Genomic DNA, 27,521 nt, shown 5'->3' with positions numbered 1-27,521 from the left:
CTCCCACCACAGCAGCTGAGAGTGTCCCTAGCCTAAGAAGTGGACAGCAGCCCCCAGGGCACAGCTGAGTTGGGAGCAGCAGAGGCGCAGGACAGTGAGCACCCCATGGCAGGGTCAAGAAGCACATTTTATTTCTCTCCAGCAGTTCCAGGGGAGAGGAAGCAACGGCAGCAGTGCCACCACAGCACAGGATGAATTTGGGGTACGTCCGGTGGTGTCCCCTCAAATCTGAGTGCGGAAGCACAGGTCGGTGCCTGACATCTTCTGCGCATAGTCCTGGTCAAAGCGCTCGTTCTGCGCCACGGTGAAGTGGTTCTTCCAGTCTCCAGTGGTGCCTGTGGCCAGGCGAGATGGGGCTCAGCAGGGGCCGGGGCAGACAGTGCTCCAGAAGCCCCCGCAGCCACTCACCTTTGCGCATGAAGGGCGACACGCTGTGGTCCATGATGTCAGACGGCACCCTGGTGTAGTTGGTGGCAGGGTTGTCCCGCATGGCCTCGAAGGACGTGTGTCGGGTGATGGTGTCCAGCGCCGCATCCGACAGCTTCTGCCCCAGGAACTGGGCCACCTTGGCAACCTCCCGGCGGAGGTCCTGTGCGACACAGGCCAACACTCACCCCTCCTGCCACCCCCAGAGCCCACACCACCATCCCCCCTGCCCCATCACCTCCTTCAAGTCCTCGTAGAAGAGGTAGAGAATGGGGTGATCCTTCCTGCGCTCCCAGTAGCCCTTGACGTGGTCGTACCAGGAACCATAGGCCACTGCATGGGGAGAGCAGTCAGGAGGTGACAGTCCCCTGCAGGGTCCCCTGCATGCACTCAGGGCTGCCCTGCCCCACCTCTGCCAGCCATGAACTCCTCCAGGTATTGGGCCCATGTCCCGGGGTGTGGGTGGAACTTGTTCATCAAATCAAAGTGGTAGTAGGAGACAGCCACGTCCTTGGCGTTGCGTCCCACATAGATCATCTGCAGAAAGTTTGGTGGCATGTGGGGACTTGCAAGGTCCCAAGGGGGCATGGAGCCCCTTATGTCTGCTGGATTCCTCCAAGTATGTTCTTTCCAGCCTGTTACCTTGCAGCGGTTTTCCCAGAAGGATTTGGGCAAGATGTGAGCTGGAATGTGGGTCTTGATGATGCGAGGGGATGGCATGGCCTCCAACTGCTCTGTGCCTGTAAAGATTTCCCCCTGAAGTGATCCCACTGTGGTGCCCTCCCATACAAAACCAAACCTCTCCCCATCCAGCACCCACTGCCACCCAGCACCCTCTGCCACCCCACTACCTGCTGGTAACTTCCCAGGAGCAGCAAACTCCATCATGGGCACCCGGTTCACAATGTCATCCTGCTTGCATTTTTGTGGGTCACCGCCTTTCAGGACCATGTCCACGATCTCACTGACCCAGGTGGTGCCTGGTAGGGAGAGGTTGGGTGTCCAGCTGATGCCATTCCCACTGGAGACCCATCTCAGGCACCAGAGGGTCACCATCTACCAGTGTTGCCTTTTGGCACACCCTCGGTCCCAGCCAAGGCACCTGTAGCATGGGCTCTCTTCCTGGGCCTGGCCCTCCTTTGGTGCCTGGGGATGCTCACCAGATTTGGGGTAGGTGACCACCACGATGTCCTCGGGGTGGCTCTGGAAACTGTCAACCCGCTCCCAGTTGAGAGCAAAGGCACTGACCATGGGGATGCCATGCATGGTGCGCCAGGGCTGACGCAGGTAGGTGTCTGAATCGGCCATCCTGCTGGGGACAGGGACATGTGGCAGGGCTGGCTGGCAGTGAGGAGCATCATGGGGCCATCTGCTTCCCTGAGGGCCCCAAAATCCTGCTGAACCATCCTGGCCATAGGAAGGAAACCTTGCCCTGCTTGCTGGCATTGCAGGAGGTGACACCTGTTTTCTGTGGGGATTTTGGGGCCCAGATGGCAGTGCAGGGAGAGTGGAAGGGCACGGCAGCTCTGGGGCCTCAGGTCAGACAGGCAGTGGGCAGCTGCCCACACCAAACTGGCAGCGCTCTTCCTGGGCGTAAAAACTCGCAGGCATTCCTCCTGGCTGGAGTCGCAGGCTGCTTTCTCTTTGCTCTTTCCTCCCCATCTCCCTGTCGTACCACAGCACGGGGGAAGCCTTGCTTTCAGGGGGCTTGAGTGAGGGCTTGACAGAGACAAGAACGAGGAGCAGAACTCACAGGACTCTCTCCCTAGGAAGCCTTTCCACCCATGACCCAGGATAGAAACGCTAGACACGGCGTCGACAAAACTCCCACGCTGTGATTTTTGTTGAGAGGCTTGGTGTCTTGCTTCCATCTCCCGGGGGCTTGCGGGGACACGGAGCCCCCGCACCCACCCCCGCGGGCCCCCCGCCTATGAGGCCGGGGCACCCCGAAAGGACGGCGGCCAAAGCCCCCCGCTACTTGCCTCTTTTCCGGGCGCTCTGGCAGGGAGCAGGCAAAGCTTGGCCCGCCGCTTACGGGGCGGGATTTGTTAATTTCCTCCCCCTGCCTGGAAGATGGAGGCGCCGGGGGCACCGCTGGGACAGGAGCCTGGAGCGAGCTGGTCCCGGTGCTGCGGTGGGAGGAGTGCAGGGAAGGGGCGAGCGGGGATGAGGACGGTCCCCAAATGCCTGTGATGGGCTGGCCGTGCTCAGCGCCCGTCGGGACGCACACGGGCAGCGGGAGTGGAAATCACAGCTCCCCCCTCCACCCGCTGAAGTAAACACAGGGAGGAAATCCCAACCCACATCCCGGGACATTGAACATCAGCATGTCCTGGTCCAAGAGTCACCTGCGTGGATGTCCCCAGCTCCTCACACGGACGTGGGGCTTGCGAGTGGGATGTGGAGTTCAGGCTTTGGTCGTACCCCTACTCCACTCAAATACGGGTCCAAAGTTTGCGGGGTTGCAAAGCACAAGTGCTCCTGGGAAAAGTGTTTAATGGTGCCGATGGTGGGGAAATGTTCCTCTTTACCTTAGCTGGGAGGGAGAGGGAAGGGCAGGAGAGATGGCAGCTGGGCAGGGCCAGCAGCTGAGCTGTTGGCAGCCTTGAGAAAAACGTCTCTGATTTATCTCCAGGGCCAAGTTCCTGCTCAGGATTGCCACGGCAGGTGTTCAGATGTTTTGCTGTCCATGTGCCAGCAAAATTGGTTGCATGTGCAAACAGGGCAGGCAAAGCCAGGAGCTGAGGAAGCACATCTTCCAGTGGAAGGCATCTCTACTGGAGATGGCATCATGGCATTTAAATGAATGTGTGAAAATTATTTATTTCTGTGAGGCAGGTCCCCTCATAGCGCTGCTGCTCTTTAGCAGCTGGATCTGGGCTGCATCTCTTTCGGGATAGAACAACCTATGAGCCTGTCTTGCCAAGAAGATGCAGTCTTGTAAACTGAAGAACCAGCCAGAAATGGGGTGTAAATGGGGAACTTGGGGTTCCAAAGCACACCCCTGCCCCCGTGGGACACGGATTGGTTTGCTCCAGGTATTCCAGAGCAAGGGCAAGGTGCAGTGAGGTTATAGGTTGAAAGGTGTGTTCTTTATCCAGCAAGGACAGTGATAGTGCTGAGCCTGGCCACATACCAGCAGGGAGCTGTTTCCCTTCACCTTTGTTCCACAGACCATAGGCTGCCAAGCTCCAGCTGGGCCAAGGAGAGCCTGACCACCACCCACTCTGTCAAGAAACTTGCCACAACCCAGAGGTGTGAAGGCTCCTGTGCACGCAAGGGCTGTGGCAGCACTGGACTCGCTGTTACTCTGGGGATTTTCCACTCATCATCAATCTTTGTTCCCTCCAGGCACCTTGGTAGGCTGGGGCAGCCCAAGCTGACAGGGGCCAGTGGTGGTTTCTGGGAAGGTGCCCTCTCCTGGTGATGCCTGACCATCACCAAGTAAAAATCCACTGTGTGCCCACCCTCTCTCCTGATGACCATGAAGGTGTTCCCAGACACTGCCTCGAGTTCAGGGGGTTCAAGCCCCACCCTCATTTTCCCTGCAAGCAATGACTCAACCTCCATTTATCACAATTTATTGCAGGGGGAAAAGTGAATTAGTGCAAGAATCTCCATCTGGATCCATCCTTCCCATTGGGAAAGCAAGGGGAAGCACAGTCCTCCTGGGAAGGGAGATGAGCCCCTTACACTTCCATCTGGAAGTGGAGGTCAGAGCCTGCCATGAGCTTCTGGTAGTGCTGGTCGAAGCGCTCGTTCTGGGCCACAGTGAAGTGGTTCTTCCAGTCTCCAGTGGTCCCTGGGGGCAAGAAAGTAACTGGAGTAAATCCTCACACACATGACATATTTGCAGCCACAGATGGGGGCTGAAATACAATCCAGGGACATCCCTCCCAAATCCTCTACCACCAGCCGAACCCCCACCTTTCCGGAGGAAGGGGGAGATGCTGTGATCCATCAAGGTGGGGAGCATGGTCTCATAGTTGGCAGCAGGGTTCTTCTTCATCTCCTGGAAGGACGTGTGGTGCAGGATCTTATCCACTGTTCCCTCTGCCAACTCCTTGCCCAGGAACTGCAAGATCTTCTGTATCTCCCGCCGTGGGTCCTGCAGGGTGATTGACATGAGGAGGCTGCCAAAAAAGCTGGGGGGCAACCAGGGCTCCTTCCCCTACCTCCCACCCTCACCTTCTTCATATCCTCATAGAAGAGGTAGAGTATCTTCTTCTTCTCCTTCTTCTTCTCCCACCATCCACGCACGTGGTCGTACCAGGATCCATAGGGCACTGTGGGATATGGTCAAGGGATTAGCTGAAAAGAGGGGTAGCGGGGGATGTCCTTCCCACAGGCAGGGCAGGGTGGGCATCCTGTGGCTCAGCTCACACCTTTGCCAGCCATGAAGTTCTCCATGAACTCAGCCTTCGTGCCAGGGTCTTGGTGCATCTTAGCCATCTGGTGGAAGTAGTAGTAGGAGACCACAACATCCTTGGGGTTGCGGGCCATGTAGATAATCTGGAGAGAGCCAAGGATGTGTTTGGGAGGTACAGAGTGGTGCCTCCTCCCCACCAGCCCAGATGGGGAGAGAGACAGGGATCACCTGCCATGTTACCTTGCAGTCCTTCTCCCAGAAGGAGGTCGGAAGAAGCTGGACTGGGAGATGGGTCTTTACCAGCCGCGGGGATGGGGTCTTCTCCAGCTGATCAATGCCTGTGGCACAGGGGACTTAGAGGTGTGAGCCCCAGCACCCTCAACCCCATGCTGGCTCTGTTCCCTCTCCACCCAAGCCAGGCAGCCAGGCTGGGGAAGCTCACCACTTATTTCCTCGGGGGCCTTCAACTCCAGGAAGGGCACGCGGTTGTAGATGGCATCCCGTCGGCACTTCTCCACATCACCATCATGGTAGATCATGTCCATGATCTCGCTCAGCCATGTTGTGCCTGCCGCACAGGGACAGCATTGCAAAGGCTGGTGTCACCCCATCCCCCCTGCACCTTTCCCCAGGACCACTCACCCGATTTGGGGTAGGTGGAGATGAGCAGGTCATCTGGACGGGCTTGGAAAGCCTTCACCTGTGGCCAGCCCTCGATGAAGCTCTTGTAGAGGGGAATGCCATGGAGGCTTCCCAGCTCCTGCCTGATTTCATCGTCCTGCCCCATGGCTGACAGTGGGTCCACACAGCACTGGCTGTCTTCCCTGCTGGCAGCTGCACAACCTCCGAACTGGCTGGCACCTGTGCCAGGACTGTGCCTAGGGTAGTACTGGATCCTGTGCCTGGACTGTGCCCAGGGCAGTGCCCCATCAGGCAAAGTCCAGCCCAAATCACATGTGCAAGAGGTATTGCCAGTGCCACGGGAGCATGCCCTGATCCCTGGTAGGATACTTCAGTAACGTGGACGCTGACCAAGCACTAAGCCCAGGCCATGAGGGGTTGGGAATGGAGCCCAGCATCACCTCTCCTCCCACCTGTCTGCACTTCTCGCCCAGCTACAGCCCCTGTAACGAGTGCCACGGGGTTGTGGAGGTGCAGAGACAGTTCTGCCACCCAGGGCCCCCGCTGCAGCCATACCTCTCAGGATTCCATGTGCTCTGGTGCCCAGGAGCCCTGGCACCTCCACCCTCCTGCCCTCTCTGCCCTCCTGAGTGCTCCTTTGAAACCTCTTGTAGGAAAGGGATGAAATAACTGATCCGCTCCATCCTGGATGATCTGATCCAGCTGGTTGTGCAGTACAGGAACCCACCGTGATGGAGCAGGTGCTGCTCTTGCTCCAGGAGGAGATCAAGGAGAAGCAGAAGCCAAGTGGTGCCTGACCCAGACCAGGTCATGGGGTCTCAGGGAAAGGAGGCACCAATGCAGGATAGAGCATCTGGACCATCAGCAGAAATAGTCTCACAACTCTGACCTGCTGTATCCAGTGAGGGAGTTGGAAGACAGTAAACAGCTCTGTTACCCTGACAAAAAAATACATGTAGCATTTTCATCTGATGATGAGGAAATAACATGATGACCTTTATTTAAAATTGAAATACAGATGATGGACAGGGTCAGCAAACTGCTACCAAAAAAGTGCCATATATGGTGACCACGGTATCAAAGTTCCAGGAAAAGTCTGGCAGACTTACATGGGATGGAAACATACAGGATGACCCCCATGACAGAGAATCAGGAAAAGATGATTCTTTATCTCCTTCAACTCCCCCTGAATCTACGAGATCTCAGGATGGAGAGGAAAATCACACACAAATAACTATCCCATTTGATCCAATTCAGGTGGCTGATTTTTGAGAGAATTTTGGCCATAAACCAGGTGATATTGAAATCCAGCAACTGGAATTCTATCAGTGCAGACACAATAATGGCCCACACATTCAGATTCCAGTTGATTCTCATCAACAATTAATTGCTAACACCATTGAAACTCTCCAGGATAATGTGTCTCTTTGGCTCTTGGTTGTATTCAAGCCAGTTGTGGGTGCAGTATGTGACAGCTGCTATCACATGGGAAGGTGCAGACGGTGCTCCCTTCCCCTTAAGGGTGGGATGCCACAGTGGGCTCCAATGCCCCCACACCTCCAGCGCACACTGAGATCCCCCGGCACAGACAGAGACCCACCATGGCTGAAGCCCAGTGCCCAGCACCACCCTCAGGTGCTCCAGCTTTACTGGTGCAGTTACAAAGGAAAGCACTTTGGGGTCTGGCCCCGTGACAGCCCCTCTGCACGGCCTGGCAGTGCCCAGCCTGTTCCCAGCACAGTGGCGTAAGAGCTGTGCACGCCAGCTCCTGGCTCCCTGGACTTCCCAGCACCCAGAAACTGCTAAGGTAGGACCCTGCTCCCCACTGCACCTGCAGAGCTGGGTAGGTGGGTACCAGCTCCTGCCACCTCCCAAGGTGTCACACAGAGCCCCTGGCGCCAAGCAGCACCATCTAGGGACAAGCACCCTGCCATGCCAGGCACAAGGCTACACCCTGCCCCACTGCCTGATTATTTAATCCTCTACACAGAGACCCCAATGCCTTAGGGCCGGATGCACACCCCTGCTTGCCCCATGTACCCTGGCAAGGTCCCATCCCAAAGCCATGGAAACCTGCGTGCCCCACAGTGCCCAGCTGGGTAATCACAATCCAGAGTCCCTCTTTTAGTGTCCATGCACAGCCACGTGTAGCCTCCACTCGCTATCATGTGCACGTGGACTGGTGCAGGAACACAGTGCAGGAACTTGGCACTGTCCCAGCTCCAGGTGGATCTTTGGGGATGGCTATTAGCTCTCCCATGATGGTGTTGGGGGATAAATGGATTAAAACCCTGCTCTTAGCTGGCTAGTTGCTCTTTATTCCTGAACTATGTTTCTCATCCATCCCACTGGGGCTTGGTGACCATCTCAGATCTCTTGTCTCCCATCCCTCAAAAATATCTCGGGGTGGTAGGCAGGAATGTCATCTGTAGCTCAGCGGGACACTTTGATACCCAGCTCTCGGTCCACTGCCTGGAGGAAATGTTCATTGAGAAAAAGCATCTGCCCATGGGGCAGGAGACGGTCCAGGAGGCCATCGGCGGCATCAGGACGGAGCAGGACGTCAGCGCCGGGGCCGAGGAGGCGCATGGAGAGGAGCAGGCGGGGAGCCAGGCGCCGCAGGGTCATCTCAGCCAGCGACAGATTCTCTTGGGGCTCACAAACCAAGGCGAAGGCGAGGGCCAGCACTGACAACCAGACTACTGTCACCCGCTCAGGGAATGGGTCTCCGGGGGGCATCTGGAAAAGACCCCCTGGAGCATCTTGGAGTGACATCGGCTCATCGGGCAGCTGGGGAAGCTGTGGGGAGGACGGGCGCCCCAGGGATGACTGAAGCAGTTGACACTGGGAGGCCACTTGCCTGGAAGAGAAAAAGAGGACCCTCGTGTTAAGGACCCCCACCTCATCCAGGGACAGTGACCCCTTTGTTGAGGGAACAGGGTCCCAGGGGTCCTGCTGAGCCCAGGATCCCCAGAAAGGGTGGATCCCATGAATGAATGGTGGGGAGAGCATGGTCCTGGGGGTCTCGCTGAGCCCTGTCCCCCGAGAGGGAGGCTGCCACAGGCTCTCCTCAGGAATGGAGGTGTCCCACAGTCAAGGGGTGTCCCAGCCCTGGGGGTCAAAGCCCAGGAGCCCTCCCATCAAACAAAGGGTGTATCACTGCTGTGGGGATCCCAGGGAGACGAAGGAGTCCCAAGTCCAGAGGGCTCAGGAGATGTGGGGCACACGGTGCCGGGTGTCGCAGCGAGCCCAGCATCCGCGGGAGGGGATTCCCGCGGAGCCGGATGCCCGGTGTACCTGGCCACGACCAGCAGCTGCTCCTTGCGGCGGAGGCGCTGCCGGGGGCCCCCGGGGGCGGCGCCGGGGGGGGTCCCGAAGGCGCGCGCGTACAGCACGCGGCAGGGGGCGTGGCCGGTGGGCCCGCCCGGCGCCAGCAGCACGAACGCCCGCACCATGGCGGCCACACGGCCCGGCCGCGGCCCCAGCGCGCCGGAAGCGGCGGTGCGGGCCCGGAAGGAGCGCTCTGGCGGTGGGCGGTGGGGGCAGCGGGTGACGATTGGCCAAGGCTCGGGGGCAGCGGGAGCTGATTGGCGAGCAAAGGGCGGTGGGCGGGGAAAGCGCGCGGGGCTCGGCCGGGCGGAGGCGGTGTCCCCCGTGAGGGAGCCCCGCGCCCCCTCGGCAGCCGTGCCTGCTCCGCGTTCCCCTGCCCGGGCTTCTCCGTGCCACGGCCACGGAATGCGCCACGGGGTCTGTGGCTCAAAGTGGCAGCGCAGCACAGTTTTGGGATCTAAATGCGGCAGGAAGTGTGTGTTCCTGGGCGTGGGGTGGAGACGGCTGGGAGGGGACATGGGGGTAAATGTGGCTTGAGGTGGCTCAGGGGGACATGGCCGGGGCCAGCATGGAAAGGTGCTTGTCTTGAGTGGGGCACACGGAGGAGTGTGTGGCTGGCGCTGGGGACATCCTATGGCCAGAAAGGCCATGGAGAGGGATATCTAGGTGGAGACATGAGACTCTTCCATGAGACCTTTCCAGCCGTGGAAAACTTGTTTTCTGCCTCAAGTGACTTCAGTGGTAAAGCTGGTTTTTCACAAATTCTTTATGGCTGTGGCTGGCTATTCGTGGGTTGAAGGTGGGAGCGGGAGGGTGTGAGGGTCTTTCTGGCGTGTTTGGGGACGTGATAACCCGGCTGTGGTGTGCATATTCAAGCTACAGTGTCCGTGTTCCAGCCACGGTGTCCAATCCCAGGCATGGTGTCTGAAAGGAACACGACAGATGTGCCTTTATAAACAGACCATGTGAGTCTGCTTGTAGATAGGGCTAGGAACTTATAGATAGAGAAGTAACAGAAGAAACTACTCGTTCTAGAAAATGTTACTAATCAACACGGACTGTTGCTTAGCCAAGGCCGTGTTAAATTCCTGAACCTAGAGAAAAAGAACAAAGACTTTATAATATTAGAATAATGAATACCTTTATTTTTCTTCTTTCTTTTATATAACAAAAAGGGGGGGGGGGTGCGTATCAGAGGGAGGCGTAGAGTAGGTGATTTGGGAAGTCTGTACTTCAGCCAATGGGGAAGAGGAAGAAAAAGGGGGCTGAGCTCCCCAACAATCTGAGACACCTGATGGGAAATTCCCATGGCTTCTCCCTTTATTTGAATAAAGTCACACGACTTCTCTGTCTCCCTTTTGGACAAAAACCTCTGACATGCTGGATTCATGTTCCTAACAGCGTCCCTCCCGGGGCTGTCTCCCAGGAGTGCATGGCCAGCCTTACCCTCACGCAGCCCTGCCGCGCCTCGCTGGGCGCTCCCGCTGCCGCTCCCGCTCCCGCTGCCGCTCCCGCTCCCGGGGCTGCGGGGTCGCGCCGCGGCCGCCAGGGAGCGCCCGGTGCGGGACAGACGCGCGGCGCCGCCTAGCGCTCCGCACAGTCCCCGTCGCGGCCGCCAGGGGGCGCCGGCGGCCGGGGCCGCGGCAGCCTGAGGGGCCGTTCCCGGGGGTCCCGTCCCGGGAGCAGCTGCAGGTCAGCCCTCCGGCGACCCCTCCTGCCAGGGGTCCTCACCTGGTTTCGTCTCCCCTGATCATTTCTAGAGTCACTGCCGGCAGGACGAGCCCTTTGGCCCCGCGCTGGCTCTGCTGTTAGAGTAGCTGGCAGAATAGCTCGAACTGTCCGCTCCCAGAGCCACTCGTGCCCGAGCGACCCGCGCCGGGTGTGGGTCCCCCAGGAAGACGCCGGGATGCCTGCACCGAGGACGATGCCTGCCCTCAGCCCGCTGCAGCTCCTTTGTGACTCCAGTTAGTTTGCGTCTCCAGCTCGGGGAAGGCTCTCTCTAGTTTCTGCTTCACCTCGTTTGCAGCTTCAGGTCTGTCCCCAGTTTGTCTCAGGTTCAGCTCGTAGATTTTGTTCGTGCCTCAAGCATGTTTTAGACTGCAGTTTGGTTTCACCTTCCTCGGCTTCTTTCCGGCTTTCAGCTTATTTGCAGCTCCAGTTTGTTTCCATGTTCGGTTGGTCTGTGGCTCCAGTTAATTTCTGCTCTGGCTGGTTACTGCTTGTGCTTGTTCAAATGATCTTGGCTTTTGACAGGGCCACAAATCAATCACTATCATAACTCAAATATGAACAATCTACATAACTGTAGATTGTCTGAAGATGGACTAAACTTGGACCAGTGCAAGAGGACATTCAGCCTCTAGTGGGATTCCCCACAGGTGCCCCAATACTGGTTCCCACTGTCAGGAAAATCCACAAATGCCTGAAGTTTATGTCCATAAAGGAGACAGAGTCCTGCAAGTTTATTCGAATAAAGGGAGTGAGTCCCACACAAGCTCGTGGGGTTTCCTCGCTCAAGGTTTTAGAGGGCGCAGCCTCTATCTTCAACTCCCAGCCGCAGGTTGCCCTTTTCCTTTCTCCACTGGCTGAGGTACTGAGAAGGTACGGCCTTCTCAAACCACCTACCACATATTCCCCCTTGTACCTACTGTTTTACCCCAAAGTTCAGAAGATAAGGTTTGTGCAGACCCACTTGTTTTTTTCGGGAGCCAAGCTGTCTGGTCTCTGCAACAAACCTGCTGCCCAAAGTTAGTACAGACATTAAGACCCTTTTAAAAAACTTTACTACCAATACTGTCACTCATCCAATTGTAATGAGATTAGCTTTCCTCTCACCACCTTGATGAATAATGGGAATGAAGTTCCATACAAGGTAAAGAACAAAGTGGTTAAGCAATGGAAGCAATAATCACAGGAATGTGGAAGAGGGAAAACTGATGGCCTAAATTCTTGAAGGGGGAAAACACAGAAAGATAACACCCTTCTAATCCAGAATGTGTAATGATGAACTAAAAAAATCCCCGGTTTTGACTGGTTCTATAGTGAGAACTTGCCCTAGTGATGAACTTTTGCTCCTTTTAACAGTAAAAACGACACCCCAGCTCAGGCATCTCCCCCTACAAAAAGACCACCACTCACCGAGCATGGGCTATATTTCTTGGGACACAATGGCTTTAATTTGAAGTTGAGAAAGGACAAGCCAATAACAACTTAAGCCAAGTAGTGACTTCAATAAGACTTAATAGCCCAAGATTGTGCCTCGGGGTGCTGGCTCTGTGGTTTACCACCCAGCACCTCTTTCTGCAGAACAGTAAATCAAATTACATGGTTAGAGAAATCTCCTTTTTTACAGTGACTCAGTTTGGTTGAGTACCTGATCCTGTGTGTTAACCTATAGAAGCTCTCACCCTTTTCACCACACTGTTAATTCTCTCAGTAATTTTGATACAGGGAGATGATCCAAGAAATGTTTGCACATTGTTCCAGCAGGGAAGATACATTTTCCTTGAAAATAGAGCCCTGCAGCCTCAGACTGTGTTCAGTGGCTGCTGCTATATCAAATTACTTTTCCTTCTTGCCATTACCATCCATTCTTACCTGCTACAAGATAACTGCTGTCCCCTCCAGCAATATCAGGAACCTATAGGGCAAGTCAGTTCAGCTATAGGTAATTTCAAGGTAGTTTGTGTTGTGGTGACTTCATTGGTTTTGTTCTTTCAAGCATTATATGCCAGCCTTATGCAGAATCCAGTACATAAAGGGGCTACAAGACAGCTGAAGAGGGGCTTTGGACAAGGGCATGGAGTAATGGGACGAGGGGAATGGCTTCAAACTGACAGAAGGCAGGTATAGATTATATATTAGGAAAAAATTCTTCCCTGTGAAGGTTTTGAGACACTGGAACATCCCTGTAATTGATCAAGACCAAGCTGGGTGCTGCTTTGAGCGACCTGGTGAGTGGCCCTGTGCATGGCAGGGGCGGTGGAACTAGATGATCTTTGAGGTGCCTTCTAGCCCAAGTCATTCTATAATGCTAAGATACAAACAGGTCTGGTTCTGTCTTTTGGGGGCTGTACTTGTGCAGTTGTGTTTTCCTTCTCTTATGCCCAAACTAGAATTTTTCCTGCTGTCTGAAATAAAAGAAAATTAAACAGAAAGAGAGGAATTAATCACTCCCCTATTTAGAACAGGATGAGGATTATAAAAAGCCCCAAACAAACAAGAACAAAACAAACAATTGAGCAGCCAAACCCCAAAGCATGGAAGGATATTTTGGTACTAACCTTGCTGGTGCAGCTAACATAAATGTTTTCTGAGACAAGTGCTTGTTATGAACCAATGTGTAACAGTTAACCCATGAAGGTTTGTGTACTCAGAGCAAGGCTGGGGTGGTGATTACTTTTGGCTGCACTGATTTCAGGTGAGTTTTGCAATTCTGCTTTGCTTCACTTCTGAAAAAAATCAGAAATGCCTTCATGAAGTCTGGCAGAGGGCTGATGGCATTGGAGTGGCTGGAACTGGAGAAATCCAGAAAAACCTGAGCTTCCTAGTGCTGCCAGGCTTAGTTTGGCAAGTGAAAGGAAATTCAGTTGCATTCTGACAGTCCAGCCTCTTGATCAGGGAAAAGAATTCCCAGTAGTGTCTCTGAAGCCACCTCTCACTAAACAATAATCAGCTCCAAGGAGAAACTCTTGGCTCAAAATAATATAGTTCCACCATGTACTGAGCGAAGTGGTTTTATCTGCCTTTTAAGGGGAAAACTACTTTATGACAATAGAAATCCTCTTAGGTCATCAGCCTGTACCCTGAAGCAGCCTTTCTTGTGTTCTCTTTCCTCCTCACCATTGGGTTTCTTGGGTTATTTTTAATTTACAGTTACTGTCACATTTACAGTGGAGATTCAACCTGTGTGCAGCAGGTTGCATAAGCTGCCTCCCTGAAAATGAGCACATTTACACTGTCCTGATTGATTTCATGGTGAAAATCGTATCTATGATTTTCTGTCTGTCTATTGTTTTCTTGGAGAAACCTCCCCTCTGCTGGCAGCACTGATGATGAGGACCAGGAATAGTATGGCCAGGTGGGAGTGTCTTGTGAGCCTGTCGTGTCCAAAGTGTCACCTGCTGCACACGTGAGCAGGAGCTCGTGCCAGTTCTTCTCAAAGCTATGGCACTTTCATGTGTATTCATGGACTTATTTCCCCTGTTAATGGTAGATGATTTACAGGAGCACAGAGCAGAGGCTGCTCTCCAGTAGAAGATTTAAATGTTGTGTGAAGGACAACATTTTGAAGGATCATTTAGCCTTTGAATTGTGTTTATCCTTATGGCTTTCAGGCTGAGTACCTTATACATGAGTGGCAGAGCCCCAAAGCCCTGGTTTGGCTTCCCACATCCCCCCACTTAGTTTTTGCTATATTTGGCTACTCCCATCCCTATTTCTCCACAAAACCAGCTCCCACCTACCACTCCCATGAAAAAAATGCAAACAGTAGAAAGTTTAACAGGACCTCTACAAGAGTTTTCCTGCAAGGTACCTGCTTGGAGGTCCCTCTGCCATTACTGCAGTCTTTGTCTTCACAAAGTTTGAACTGTAAATATACTACTTACAGCTGGAACAGCATCTGCAAAACCACTTCCAGCCAGGTGTCAGTATTATGGCTTTGATTCAGACTTTGGGAACAGTATGTGACTGATTACAAGGATTTCCAGTTCCTAGATCTTTAATGAAGGGACTGCTAACGTAGAAATATGGCAAACCTCTCGAGATGCTTATGTCATTTCCCTGTGTTAAAATAGCTGGTGCTTTAAAGGGTACCTTTGGGATAATTATAAATTTAATTATTATAAATCTCCTCTTACAACCAATGTTACGAGGAAATCCAATTCTGCAAAACTGCGTCAGTACTGTGAAACTTGTTTGCCGAGCACCCTTCCATCTTCTCAACACACTGTGTCCCCAGGCATGGAAAGAGGGACCAGTTTGTCACCATGGCACATGGCAGAGCATATCATGTTCACCTAAGTAAATGCCATAGCAAAGCCATTCCCACTCCTGAGAAGCCAGAGCAACATGGACATGCTGCTGCATGCATTCTGCTGATGGATTCTCACATGTCATGTCCCAGAAAGCTCTTCCCTCTCTATACTTGCCATCTCCATGGCTTGAGGGCAGCTCAAGACCCTTTGGTGCTGAGCTGAAAAATCTCTGCCATCATGGGGGTACTCAGAAAGCATTGCTCAAGTCAGATCATCTCCCCTAAAAACCTTTTTTTAAATCAAGAAAGTAATTTGTTTAAACCAAGTCCATACCAATTTGGAACAGCAGCTTCATGTTTCTTCTAGAATGAAGTTAACATTTTTAATAGGGAAAGTATTACATAATCAGAGAAACAAAATAGAAATGAGAAGACAACACCAGCTCCTGGTCACTGCATGCTCCCCAGGACTCTTGCTCCTGGCTTCTGCTGCAGACAATGCATTTTTGGGACCATGATCTGTTCTCTTGTTTCCTTGAGGTCCTTGAGGAGCAATTTGTCTCCCTGCCTGCAGCTCCTCCTCCTGCTCCAAGCTCCTTTCAAGCTCTTCCTGCTGAAAGTGTATGGGGACTTCACTGGAGTGGGGCTCCAGCCAGCTGTGTCTCCGGCAATTTTAAGGCAAGCCATATTCACAAGCAGGGGGATGCTTGGGACAGACTGCATGCTCCCAGCATGGGTGCAAGATGGAGGAAGGTTGACCAACGCAGCAGATACTGCTCTAACAGTCTGACTTCCTGATGGCTGCTGTTGTGCTGTCCCATTTCATCTAAATAATTGTGTGCTCTGTGTGTGCTCCTTGGGAAGCTTCAGTATTGCACTTGCTGGCTTGTCTACTACCTCCTTCTTTGTTTTTTTTTTAATTTTTATTTTATCTGTCAGAAGCCAAGCAGTCATACTGTGAAGATGCTCCCAGCACTTTTCTTCCAAAATTTGGGTTCCTAGAAGTCTAGTCTCTCTCCTGTAAGATGGCTAATCAATCCTACCCCATTAACTTGATTTAATATGTAGTCCCACTTCACCCTAGCACAGGTCCTGCCATGTCTGTGCCCTTTGTATTTCCACATTAGTGCCTCCATAACCCTCTGACTCCCACCTACTGTGCTACATTCTAGCATGCTTGTTCCTTAGACTCCCAGGATATGTGCAGAAGGACTTGAACAATCCCACTGCTTTAATTTTCTTTGTAGTCCAATAGCAACATTTCCCAAGAGTTTGTCCAGAAAGTCCCTGCCACTTCTGGCCAGTCAGTCACCCTGCTCTGGTGTTGCACTTAGTACGTGGCTGTCAGCCTCCCCATGTCACCGAAAGCACTGCCAATCAATCTCCTGATCTCCATGAGTTTATCCAGATAAGATAATGAAAATATTTGTTTTCAAGTTTTAGTCCACATTTCTACTTTCTCATTTGTCACCTTCCCAAGTGACAGGAGAGCTTTCAATTTTCCAGCGAAATCTCTGTTGTAAATGTAAATCCATGAGCACAAAGCAAGGCTGTGCAGATGCTAGTACCTCGCCAGCATGCACTGGACATGAGCCAGTATCATGGGCAGGAGCAGGGATGCCCCTTCTCCCCATCAGCTTCATCCTGTCAGACAAGGATGTCCCATGCTGTTGTGGTTCGTTTTGGGGGGGAGGCACCCTGGGGAGTCCCCGGAGGGCCCCTTAGGCTGTGAGTTGGCTGTCAGCAGCAGGCAGGCAAGGAGACTCCAGACGGCTTGTGAGGGCGCTAATTAGATGAGGGTTTATTGGGGGTCCCATCCCCGGGAACAGCATGGTGGGTACTGAGGGGGAAGGGGAAAGGGGGAGGGAAGGGGAGAGGGAGAGCCTAAGGGAGGGACATGAGGGGAGAAAAAGGGGCTAAGAGGCGAGAAAAGCTAAGAGAGCGACTGGTCTCGCTCGCACAGTTTAAGAGGGAGAATGAAAATGGGCGCGGAGTCAGACTTGGGCCAATGGGATTACAGATACATGATGGTTCCGGGCAGGACCACAGGCTTGGGATATACCATACATTTTGGAGGGGTGAGACAGAGCACACCATTTAAATAAAATGCAATACTACACCATGCCAGGCTCAGCACGTGGGCAGGTGCATCAGCAAGATGTGTCAGAGCGGGGACTGTCTAGGACACTGGCTAGCCAAATTGCCTTTCATCAAACTAGCTGCACTCCTTGTACTCCCTTGACTTGCTGGGAGGCTGACTTTGATGGATGGGAGCACTCCAAAATTCCCGCTCCCACCTCAAAAGCAGAGTCGAAAGTCCTCCCTGTCTTTCTTTGGTAAAATGAGGCAGGCTGGGCTTTTAATCATCAAAGTTTTCCTGTTTGGAAGGAGGAGGAGCCATCTAGCCACGGGTTCATTGATTCCCTGCCCAGCAAGAATGTTTGCTTGAGCACAGCCAAGCCAAGCCGCACCTCTGATGACTACAAGGCAGCGCTCTCTCTCTTTGATATACTATCAGCTGGGTTTATCAGAGTATCAACACAACCTTCCCACTCCAGGCCTCGCCCCTTCTGGCCAGCTCTCCCTGCAGAGCGGGCAGGGGCTGCATGAGAGCTGAGCTCACCTCTTATTCCAAGGAATCTTAACAGCAGGTTTTAAGATACTTATTTACTTTTTTTGGTCCGTGCAGGAAGTCTGAGCTAAAAAAAAAAAAAAAAAACAAAACGGAAAGAGACAGAAGTATAATTGGTCTGGCACGCCTGCATTCCTACTTCAGTCTCAGACGGGCAGGCACTGTTTCTTGTCGGAGCCAGCAAGAGGATCTGATCCCTGAAGATTATCGCCACGAACGTGTGTAAGTGAAACCTGCAGCCATGCTGAAACAGATATTATCAGACATGTACATCGATCCGGAGCTGCTGGCAGAACTCAGCGAGGAGCAGAAGCAGATCCTCTTCTTCAAGATGAGGCAGGAACAGATCAGACGGTGGGAGGAAAGAGAAGCTGCTGCAGAAAAGATTTCAGCAAAGAAGCCACTGCCGAGGAAAGGTAAGTCTCTGCCTCCTGGCTGCTTCACCCTCTGACATGTATCTGGCCTAGTAAACTGCTTCCTAGAAATAGGAAATAATGTATTCTTAGATTAATTTCTTCTCCAAGGGACATGGCATAGGCTTATTTTAAAACATAGATAAATCCACCTGCAATGGGGTAGTTTTGGCCAGGCACACAATGGTTTTTACTCCCTGGCCCAGACATTCCGTCCTTGACCAAATTGCTCAACTCCCCTAGCTGGGAAGACAGGGCTTATTTGCCCCCAGGAGATGCATCTCATTAAGTTTCCCACTAAATGGTGCCTCAGAATCTGTCTTTAACAGAACCATGGATTTGAATATCTGTCCTGAGGCACTAGATCTGGTGGGCAGTTCCCACTGAGATTTTAGATCTGAAGTTCCCTTGCCAGGGAAGGGAACTTCAGATCTAAAAGGGAACAGCATGCTGGCTGCTAGGAAGATAGCTCTTTTCTCCCAGGTCTCCCTCACACAGTTTGGGGAGGACAGTAGTCAGAAATTAAAGCAAGAAAAGAAACAGTGGTGATTCTTCTCCTTTGCTCCCAGTCTCAGAAATGCCTCCTTCACTGACCTGGCTCAAGGAGTATGAAAAAATTGGCAAGTGTGGGCTGCATCCTAGTTGAGTTTCTTCATGTACGGTTGCTTTTGGGGGGGCTCTGTCACCAATAGTAGCTGGTAGGGCACAGCAAGTGCAGCATAGGACCTGCAAAGAGCTACCTAGCAAACAGCATTTGCCAAAGAGCTGCTTCTTTTCCAGCCAACAGGAAGTCAGTGACATGGAAACTCGGCGCTGACAATGAAGTGTGGGTCTGGGTGATGGGCGAGCATCCTTCAGATAAATCCTATGCAGCCATCTGTGAAGAGATCCAGGCACAAAGAGTAAAGCGCTTAGCGAGAGAGCAAGGCCAAGAGGGCAGGTAAGCACCCTTCAGCTGAAAGACTCAGTGGGCAGATATGGAGGAGAAGGCTTTTGTATAAGGGCACATGAGCTGGAGTCTTCTCTGTAGGGGCTGTGATTAGCACTGTCATGCCAGCCTTGCTAGCACAAGGCACAGGCAAAGGTTGGTTTTCTGAGAGGACACACAAGGTTGGTTTTCTGACAGGACACACAATGCTGGCAGAGACCAGCTGTAGCCTGAGAATTGGCCCAGCTCACTGAGCCTCCTGTGACATGGCTGCTGCGTGGGACCCTCTGCAGACCACAGGAAATACTGATGCTGTCACTGCAGCAGGTGATGGGCTCAGATCACTCTGATTCACTGGCAGGTGCCAGGATACAGCCGTACAACAGTTACCACGAGTCATTAATTTAATTACTCACCTGCCTGATCTGGAGATATAACTCCCTATGCACATGTGGCTTCATTGCAGTCTGCTCTGCTCACGTGCAGCCTTCTCACGAGACACTCAGACATCAGAAAGTGACTCCATCCTAAGTCCTCTCTCTCTTGCATTTCAGAGAGACTGACTCTTCTGCAACATGGTCTCTACATCCACAGCCAGGACTTCTGGCTGAGACAGATCTTCATGGGAATAAAAAAAACACTGAGGAGAAAAAGGAGGAACATGGGAGAAGAATGACTGATATTGATACAACAGGAAAAAACCAGGAGCTCACAAAGGTAGTTTTCCATTTTCCCATAACTATAAGAAACATGTTTTTTGAGGTCTAGGAAGTGCAGCAAATCCTGGTTGCTGTAAATACAAATTTGAGGGGAAAAGCCATCTATCTGTTGAAGCTTTTTTTCTACAGAAGAGAAGAAGCCATGTTGTTACATCCTTCCTTAAGACTCAGGAGGTCCATGTGCTGTTCTCAGCTGGGATAGATCTGCTCTGCACCAATGGATAAACTACTCTGAATTCCTTTGCTCTACTCTGAATTCCTTTGCTTTCATTCTCTGTGGGTAAAAAAAGGGGTGCAGTACTTTTCCTTCTGCACTGTGGCTGGTTTGAATGGCTTTTGGGGCAAGACCAGGGAGGCTATCCTAGGATTTTTAGATGGAACGTTACAGCCCTCAGCCAAATCATTTACTTTTATAAAAGACCAAATGAAGACAATTTTACCAGCATCATCTGACATGCATATTTTAGGCGGTTCTTGGGTTTTTTTGTCTTCTAATACAGAAAACAGCTTATGACATTGATAGCACAGGACAGTCCAAGTGCAGGAACACAGTATCTGCGTTCCTGTGGTATTTCATTAAGAAATATTTTTCCAGCAATAAATACATTTGTGCTTTTTAACTGTCTACAAAAAGCCATTTGCAGAGAAAGGGAACAAAGAAGAGTTAAATTAACTACTCATGCAACTACAGTTGGACAAAAGGAACAGGACATCCTGCCAGTTTAATGGGAGAAGTCCTATCTCATTCTGCAGTTTTCATTCAGCCTTGAATGAACTTGTATGAGTGTATATTCTTTTATCTGCCACTCCATTCTATCATAAAAAGTATGGTAGCAGAATGCTGGGGTTTGGCAAAATGCTCTCCTATTGCTACCAAAATAGTGAATGGAATTTGGAGTGACTGTCTCCTTTATCAAAAGCCTCTGAGTCACATGGGGTTTTTCTCTGCACTGTTTGCTAAAGTTGAGCAACTATGTGGGAGGTTCTTGTTTTTCAAAGGAACTTATTAGTCAAAAGTGATCAAAAAACCCCAAAACAAACCAAAAACAACCCCCAAAAAACAAACAAGTCACCACCAAAAATCTAACCGCCTTTCAAAGTCTTGAACATGGGAATAGATGGGGGGTTGCATATTTTCCTTTATTTTCTGTCTAATTTTTTTACTAATTATTGTCTAATTATTTTACTAATAATTTTATTATTAGTAAATTTTTCCAGGTTTCTGGGGCTTTTGCTGTTAAAAGGAGGACTCCAGACTTAAGTCCCCTGTTGTATTTTCTATGCCTGGAAAGAGGCTTTTCCCTTACCTCCTGCATTAAAATGTTTTCTCTGAGATCTAGTTCCTATTTCATTTGACCTGAGAGATACAGGTATCATGCTGCAAAGAATAGGGCTGATCTACAAAAAAAAAATGCTGCTCCACAGACATTTGAAGCTCCTAGTTTCCTGTTGAGGAGAGGAAAATTGTAAAGCTGTGTTCGTATTAAATATTAGCCAAGTAGGTGATGGAGCTAAAAGGAAGTGTGACCTTGGTAAGCAGAATAGTACAGTTAACTCATCACTTGTACTGTGGGAGGCAGTCGGGGTCTGATTGGGCAGTGGGTGGGTGTTTACTGGAAGCTAAACCTAACAGTTTGTCTGCAGAGGCAGCTCTCAGCTAGGGACTGCTGGCAGGGCAGCTGGGCTGGTTTTCAGGGAAGAGAGAACATGAAATATAGAGCCAGTTGGATCAGTTTGTCAAGTAGGAGTTTGCAGCAACCCAGCCACAGCTGCAAACAAGCACAGGCAGGTAAAGCTGTAGACAGCAGGTTCTGCAAGGGATTGCTTTAGAGGAAGGGAAGAAAGGGACTGCTCACTGGGAGCACTTATGAGCATTGCTTAGCAAATATAGGCATGCTTATGGCTATCCTGACACCCCCGAGTTCTCCTCCTGTGGCATGTTTGGCCAAATATGATGGGAAAACCCCCACAATGTTTGTCAGAGCAGGCTGGCAAAACTTGTTAACAAATGTCACATAACTGCTTTTGCATTAAACACCTATTGCCCCAAAAAAAGAGCAATTTTCCTAATGTCACATTTATTTCTCACCACTCTTTTGCTCTGCTCAGAGGGGAACCAGAAATGTTCACCAGATGCTGGCGGATTGCCATGTAAGGAAGCATAGTTTCCAACAGGTAAGTGGCAACCTATGGTGCTCCTAATACATTGAGTGGGGTCAGTGCTTTATCCTAGAGCCCCAGTCAGTTTTAGAGCCTCATATGAGCCAAGAATATTCTCACCTTTTGAACCAGTTTTATCCAGTATTGCTCTGCTTCTCATGTATGGTGTGATGATTTGGAGATGGTACAAAGCAGGCCAGGCTGGCCAGACTGAGGAGTAGCACAGGGGGATGCTCCTGATGATTTTTGGTGGGCTGTTTTCCCTTCCTGTCTCAGTTGTTACCTGCAGTAAAGACAGAGGGTCTCTATGTTGTTGAAATTGGAGGGGTTCACTGTAAAGGACAGAGTTCCCAGTATTTTAAGGGTAGCTGAAAAGTAGGGCTAAAGCTTGCCTGAGACAAGGCTGAACATACTGTTTCTTTCCTAGATGAAGGAAGCACAGAGGAAAAATTCAGAAGAGCTCTCAGCCCCCCAGAAGCCAATACCACAGAGCCATTCCAGCACAGAGAGCCAGAGAACGCTGCAGAAATCAGATGAGAATGAGCCTGAATGGCAGGAATTCTGTAAGATCTTAAAATTACCTTTTCCTATAAGGCTTGAGAAATCCTAGGGCTCTGTGGGGTCATCTCAACCCCTCCCCTGCCATACTAGAACTGAATAATTGTTCAGAGGGTGGAGAGTATTGCCAAGAAATACAGCACTGTATTATCAGAAATATTTCTGAGTCCATGCAGCATTGAGACTAGAGCTGGGCAGGGAAATGGAAAACTTTTCCAACTGACACTATGTTAAAACAAGCAACAAATAGGAACCCCATGAGTATAGCCAGTACTATTAATTTTTAACTAGAAGCTGGCCTTTTGTAGGACTTTGCAGTAACATTGCTCTTGAGGACGAGTAAAATGGGGAGCAGGGACTAATTAAAAAGGGTTTCCCTGTCATTCAAGCATGATCCCACCCAAGTAAAGCCCTGCTGCACTGTCTCATGTAATGAATCCCAATAATAGAAAGGAAAATAGCAAACAGTATGAGACTTGCAGTAGCAGCTATCACTGCTGCCAAATGCTTCCTGAAGGAGAACCTGATGCACTGTTCTTCCCAGTTCCTCCCCTGCTGCTCAGTAGATGGCAATGCTGTACCACCGGCTGTTTCCACTTCAGTCTAGGGGTTTTATTTTTCTGACTGATAGAAAAACCGCTGACTGGAGAGCTGGCTACTCATACAGACTCCAGGGAGAGATGGACCTAGACAATCAAGGCAGTTTTACAGGAAAAAAACCCAAACAAAAACACAGTCAAGTTCTCCACTTTTCATAATATTTTCAGTATGGCTCCTTCCCACCCTCCAAAATTGATTAGCACTTTCAAATCCTTCAAAAGATTGGTTTGGGGTCATTTCAGCAGCTTCAGTTCCAGGAGCTTCAAGCCCTGCCCCCTGCCCACCAGTTTACATGAAAGGCACTATAGAAACCCATGTCTGAAGCAGGAGTCAGCATCTGAAACAAAACCAAAAAGTCTCTAAGTACAAAATGACCTGGTAACAAGAAAAAACACATAGATCTTAGATCTTTTCCCAGAAAAAAACTGGTTTTTAAGCTTTTAAAGGAATAAAAACGGTGCCCCTTAACACTTGGGAGACACATGGCAAATGGTCTCACAACTGAGTAACTCTTTCAGCTTGTGAAACGGATTATTCTTACACTTCCACAAGCAGGAAGATGGCCAAAGGGTAGCAAGCTTTAAACTTGCTGCTTGTTCGCTCCTGTAGGACTCCTTTTTTGTTCCAGTGCGGAAATCCAAGGCAGCAGATGAGAAGAGACGCTCCCTTGCACGGCAAGCCAGAGATGACTACAGGAGGCTTTCACTGCAGGGCATCCACAGAGGGAAGCAGGCAGATATTTCCAAGGGTGCCACAGCAGGAGATCGGCGACCACTTCAATATCCACCTCTCCCCCCCAAGCCTAAACTTCTGCCTCCTGCAACGGCAAATGGGAGAGCAATTAGGTAAGGAAGCCCCTGTGCACTGAGGAAAGGAGAAGGGATGAGATTATTTTGCTCTAGCGTGGGATGGTTGAGAAGGGAATGGTTATCTCTCCTCCTTGTGTGGAAGAGACACCCAGCAGGGAAAAATACAGGCTATATTCCGGCCTAGGGTGTGATGAGGCCTTCAGGTGTTCATTCCTGGAGGGTAACAGGATTAGTTAGTAGTGTGTCCTAAGCCTGGAGCATAGAGAGCCCCTATGATGCCAGATGTCCACTGAAAACCATATTCCATACAGCTGAACTGGTGTAAGCTGCCTGTTTAGGGCTGGTCTTAAAATCCTAAGCAAAATGTAAGTCTTGCACAGGGACTCAAAACCTGTCTTTTGAATCTGATGCACAAACCAGAGGTCTTTTTTAACAGGAAAGAGGGAGTCCAGAGGACAATCTCCAATTCCACCGAAGAAAGCATCATCAAGTGGTTCAAAGAGGAGCAATTCCCCCTCCGAGCTGGCTATCTGAAAACCACAGACACAATAGCACCTTGGTTCCATGGTGAGTCCTGGGAATTTCCACCCCAACCCAAGTGTTTAAGAAGTTTTTCTGCTAACACGGCTGCTGACATGGGCTGGGCTTGGGAGTAAAGTTCCTATACTGGAATGAACATACAACAACTGCAATACCATTCTCTCTAACACAGCAACAGTCCTTTCGAGCTCTCCATGGTTGTCATTCATCATTGGCCAAGTGTGGCACAGTTAACAAAGAGCTCTGGGCCATGGCCTGTTACAGCAATGGCAGCACTCTTCTTCTTGGACTACTTGGCAAGAAAACAGTGAAAGGGATGGAAGTGCTATGGACTGGTTTTAGAGCAGATTTCTTGCGAGAACTGTTTGTCCAGTCCTGTACAAATGATTTTCTCCCTTCAGTTCTGTCTTTTGGTTTTGAACAGGTATCCTAACCTCTAAGAAAGCAGAAGAACTTCTGAATAAAACACTACCAGGGAGCTTTCTGATCCGGGTCAGTGAGAAAATCAAAGGCTATGTGCTCTCCTATCGGTCTGTGGAAGGATGTAAACATTTCCTCATTGATGCCTCCAGTGATTCCTACAGCTTCCTTGGAGTGGACCAGCTGCAACATTCAACACTGGCTGACCTTGTAGACTACCACAAGGTGAACATCTAACAATGCATTAATTAATTGCTTAATTGTCTCAGGGCACTTCAAAATAAGAAAGAGTAGATTCAGTTGTTTTGAAGTAGGTAATTAGACCCATTTTAATTGCTGCCGGGTATCCTGTGTGATGCTCCAGAAGGGTATGTCAGCCTGACTGGTACAGCCCAGGTGACCTAATACACCTCAGATATCTTAGATCTGATTCACTCACCCTCAAACACACAGAACACCTTGCATGCTGGGCCCAAGTTACTTACAAGCTACTTAGTAGAAATGTTGATGAGAGGTGACAGCATACTCATACAAGCTCCTTTCTTTTGTATTCTCTCCATGGTTAAGGGGCACTGGCAAGTTGGGTAAACACAAAATCCTGCTTACCTTCAGCTTCAGCTTGAAAGAGAGCAACATATCTTTATAATCTCAAAGCAGACAAGGGGTGGTACTGAGCAAAGGTAAAAAATAGAAGGGAAGGAGGAAGAATGGCAGGCTCTTGCAACAATAACAGTGGTGTTTACCAGCATTGACTGCAGTTGCATGGGTTTCAAGGAGAGACAGGTGGATTGTTCATTCGTTTTCTGTAAGATCTGCCCGGGGACATGTCAATAATTTTTTCTTGTAAGTTCATTTAAAATCCCTGTTTCTTTTAAATAAGTGTGTAGCTTAGTACAGACATGGCTAAACAAAACTGGACATGAGAACAATAGCTATACTCATTTGCTCTACGGAACTTTACCTGGACTGCCTGAGCTTGCTTCTTGCATGATTTTCACAGTTCAGGCTGGAAGTATTAAAAGCAGGAGTTATACAGCTATTTGTACCAGAGCTAAAGGATGTAAATCTTTGCTGTGCATAGCTACATCAAATATAGAGCCAAGCCCACAGTCTGCAAAGAATCCTGCAGGTCCCCTGCACTACAGCACATGTGGGCAGATGAACCCACTCTGCCAAAGTGCCCCACTGGGTTCTGCTTATCACCCACCAGGTGACCATGAAAGAAGGCAAGTTCCCACCATGCATCTGTTGCTAGGATGGAGAATGAGATTGGAAGCACAGACTCTACTTAGAACAGGACTTGCCTAAGTGGAGGGAGGGTGCTCTCTCCAGAATCCGCCCTTGTCCCTCCCACAAACACAGCCAGAAGCACAGTTCACAATCCTGGTCCTGCTTTATCTGCATGCTGCACATTCCCGGCTCTAACACTTTCTAGCAGGGCACCAGTCCATGTCAGGGAAGTTGTAGTTTCCTCAGGGATGAGCACAGCTCTTTCCTAGAACTGCCAGAGTTGTGTCACTGAGTTATGGCACAGAGCACAGACATTGTATTATGAAGACAGAGGACAGAGGGCCCTTCCCTGAATTCTCTGGAAAACAGAGCTGTATCACATAGTGGTGGGAGCACATCCATACCATAACAGAGTCAGGAAGACTGCTGTCCACCTTGTGAAGTTGTGACAGGCAGGGTCTGTTTGAAAACTGGTGTTTGATCATATCCTATATTAACAGGACGAACCCATCACTTCCTTGGGGAAGGAGCTATTGCTTTACCCATGCGGCCAAGAGGACCAAGAGCCAGATTACATCTCTCTCTTTGAGTAAACCTCCCCATCTCGTTTTGGAAGCCCCAGACTTGTATTCACAAAGAACTTGGAACTGAACTTGGGACTAGAGATGCTGATACTTACCTGAAACCACCAATGCCTCTATTTTGTATCCATCACAACAAAGCAGCAGGAGAATAAGTACTGTTGTGAGCTACAGGATGCATCAGCCCAGCAAACTGCAAAGTACCTGGATACATCCCACAAGATGGAGAGAATGAGTTGATGAAGTAATCAGTTGATCAGGGAGATACTGCCATGGATTTTCAGTGGGTTTTTGTAGGTTTCTTGGGGGACTTCTGTATTCAAGCTGTATTTTGTTCTTGAATGCAAGGTTCTTTGGGAAATAGATTAGTACCTACAGTTGAATGAGATTATACCTTCCTGAAGGCACAAAACAACTTGGAGAGGTGAATTGATCTTGATATGTAATTTGCATAGTGTGAAGCTTAATTCTATAAAATGCTGTGTCCTTGGAAGGAAGGATGTTCAGTCAAACACCCGAGAAAACCCTGAATGCCTTTCAGTGAAAGGTTCTCTCTGTGACAACAGATTTGCACACATGAAGAGTGCATTTTTTAAACTCCTCTAGACTCTGAATAGGATCCTCACTATTTTAACCTGTATTTAACTCCCATGCAGGCCTTTCTGCATTGAGAGGGATTATCCTTTTTGAAAAGGAAAGAAGATGGGACAGAGTCATTTGTATGAATGACAACCACATGTACAGAACCTAAAAATGTAAGAAGGAACACCTATATCAGTATTAATACAGTTTACAGAAGAGTTTTTGCCAGTAAAGAATTTGCTATTTTCCAAAATGGAGCTATTTGTTGCAAGTTTTGTCCCAATTACTGAGATGCATCTGGTGTAAACTTTATTATAGAACTTGTTCTTTCAACATAATGTTCTTTTTTCTTATGTATTACAATGCTCTTTAAATACAACATTCAGAAGATTGGGGGAGAGCTTGGACAGAATCACATAACAAATTAGTCTTCATCCAGGTTCCCTCATGTTGCTGCACATGACAAACTGCAGCTGAGGGGTCTGAATCTGCAAACATCATTTTTTGGAGGCAAAATCCTCAAATAGTGAATAAGAATTGGTCTTGTTTCAGTTCATTACCTCTTTTTACTTATTCTCTCTTTTCTGTTAGATCAGGGCTACTCA

The 27,521-nt window shown here is 50.0% G+C and overlaps 4 protein-coding genes across 5 annotated transcripts; 1 reads left to right on the top strand and 3 right to left on the bottom strand.

Moving 5' to 3' along the window:
- Nucleotides 1-121: 121 nt before the first annotated feature.
- On the bottom strand, nt 122-2,674 carry LOC121360332 (sulfotransferase family cytosolic 1B member 1-like). Of its 2 annotated transcripts, none has more exons than XM_041480098.1 (8): nt 2,409-2,674; nt 1,587-1,735; nt 1,278-1,406; nt 1,069-1,166; nt 837-963; nt 665-759; nt 409-589; nt 122-335 (listed from the first exon to the last, which is right to left on the bottom strand). In XM_041480098.1, exons 2-8 carry the CDS (start codon nt 1,732-1,734, stop codon nt 223-225), a joined length of 891 nt encoding a protein of 296 aa, XP_041336032.1. In that variant the 5' UTR covers nt 1,735; nt 2,409-2,674; the 3' UTR covers nt 122-222. The 2 variants fall into 2 exon arrangements, with proteins under 2 accessions (XP_041336032.1, XP_041336033.1); XM_041480099.1 differs by lacking the exon at nt 2,409-2,674 and adding an exon at nt 2,180-2,387.
- Nucleotides 2,675-4,115: 1,441 nt separating this feature from the next.
- Nucleotides 4,116-5,582, bottom strand: LOC121360236 (sulfotransferase 1 family member D1-like). The gene is made up of 7 exons (XM_041479925.1): nt 5,438-5,582; nt 5,238-5,363; nt 5,036-5,133; nt 4,812-4,938; nt 4,615-4,712; nt 4,354-4,534; nt 4,116-4,228 (listed from the first exon to the last, which is right to left on the bottom strand). The coding sequence occupies exons 1-7, from the start codon at nt 5,580-5,582 to the stop codon at nt 4,116-4,118; spliced, it is 888 nt and encodes a 295-aa protein (XP_041335859.1).
- An 816-nt stretch (nt 5,583-6,398) lies between these two features.
- On the bottom strand, nt 6,399-8,919 carry AP5S1 (adaptor related protein complex 5 subunit sigma 1). Its single transcript, XM_041480166.1, has 2 exons — nt 8,735-8,919; nt 6,399-8,297 (listed from the first exon to the last, which is right to left on the bottom strand). Exons 1-2 carry the CDS (start codon nt 8,890-8,892, stop codon nt 7,871-7,873), a joined length of 585 nt encoding a protein of 194 aa, XP_041336100.1. The 5' UTR covers nt 8,893-8,919; the 3' UTR covers nt 6,399-7,870.
- An 8,651-nt stretch (nt 8,920-17,570) lies between these two features.
- SH2D4A (SH2 domain containing 4A) lies at nt 17,571-26,520 on the top strand. The gene is made up of 9 exons (XM_041479976.1): nt 17,571-17,792; nt 18,570-18,729; nt 19,272-19,434; nt 21,546-21,611; nt 22,024-22,159; nt 23,383-23,599; nt 24,000-24,130; nt 24,528-24,748; nt 26,254-26,520. Exons 1-9 carry the CDS (start codon nt 17,618-17,620, stop codon nt 26,344-26,346), a joined length of 1,362 nt encoding a protein of 453 aa, XP_041335910.1. The 5' UTR covers nt 17,571-17,617; the 3' UTR covers nt 26,347-26,520.
- The last annotated feature ends 1,001 nt before the right edge of the window (nt 26,521-27,521 follow it).

The sequence above is a fragment of the Pyrgilauda ruficollis genome, unplaced genomic scaffold (genome assembly GCF_017590135.1).
Source record: "Pyrgilauda ruficollis isolate IOZ18807 unplaced genomic scaffold, ASM1759013v1 scaffold5, whole genome shotgun sequence".
Classification (NCBI taxonomy): Eukaryota; Metazoa; Chordata; class Aves; order Passeriformes; family Passeridae; genus Pyrgilauda; species Pyrgilauda ruficollis.
Note: the sequence above shows the minus strand (reverse complement) of the source record. Positions and strands in the feature narration are given on the sequence as shown.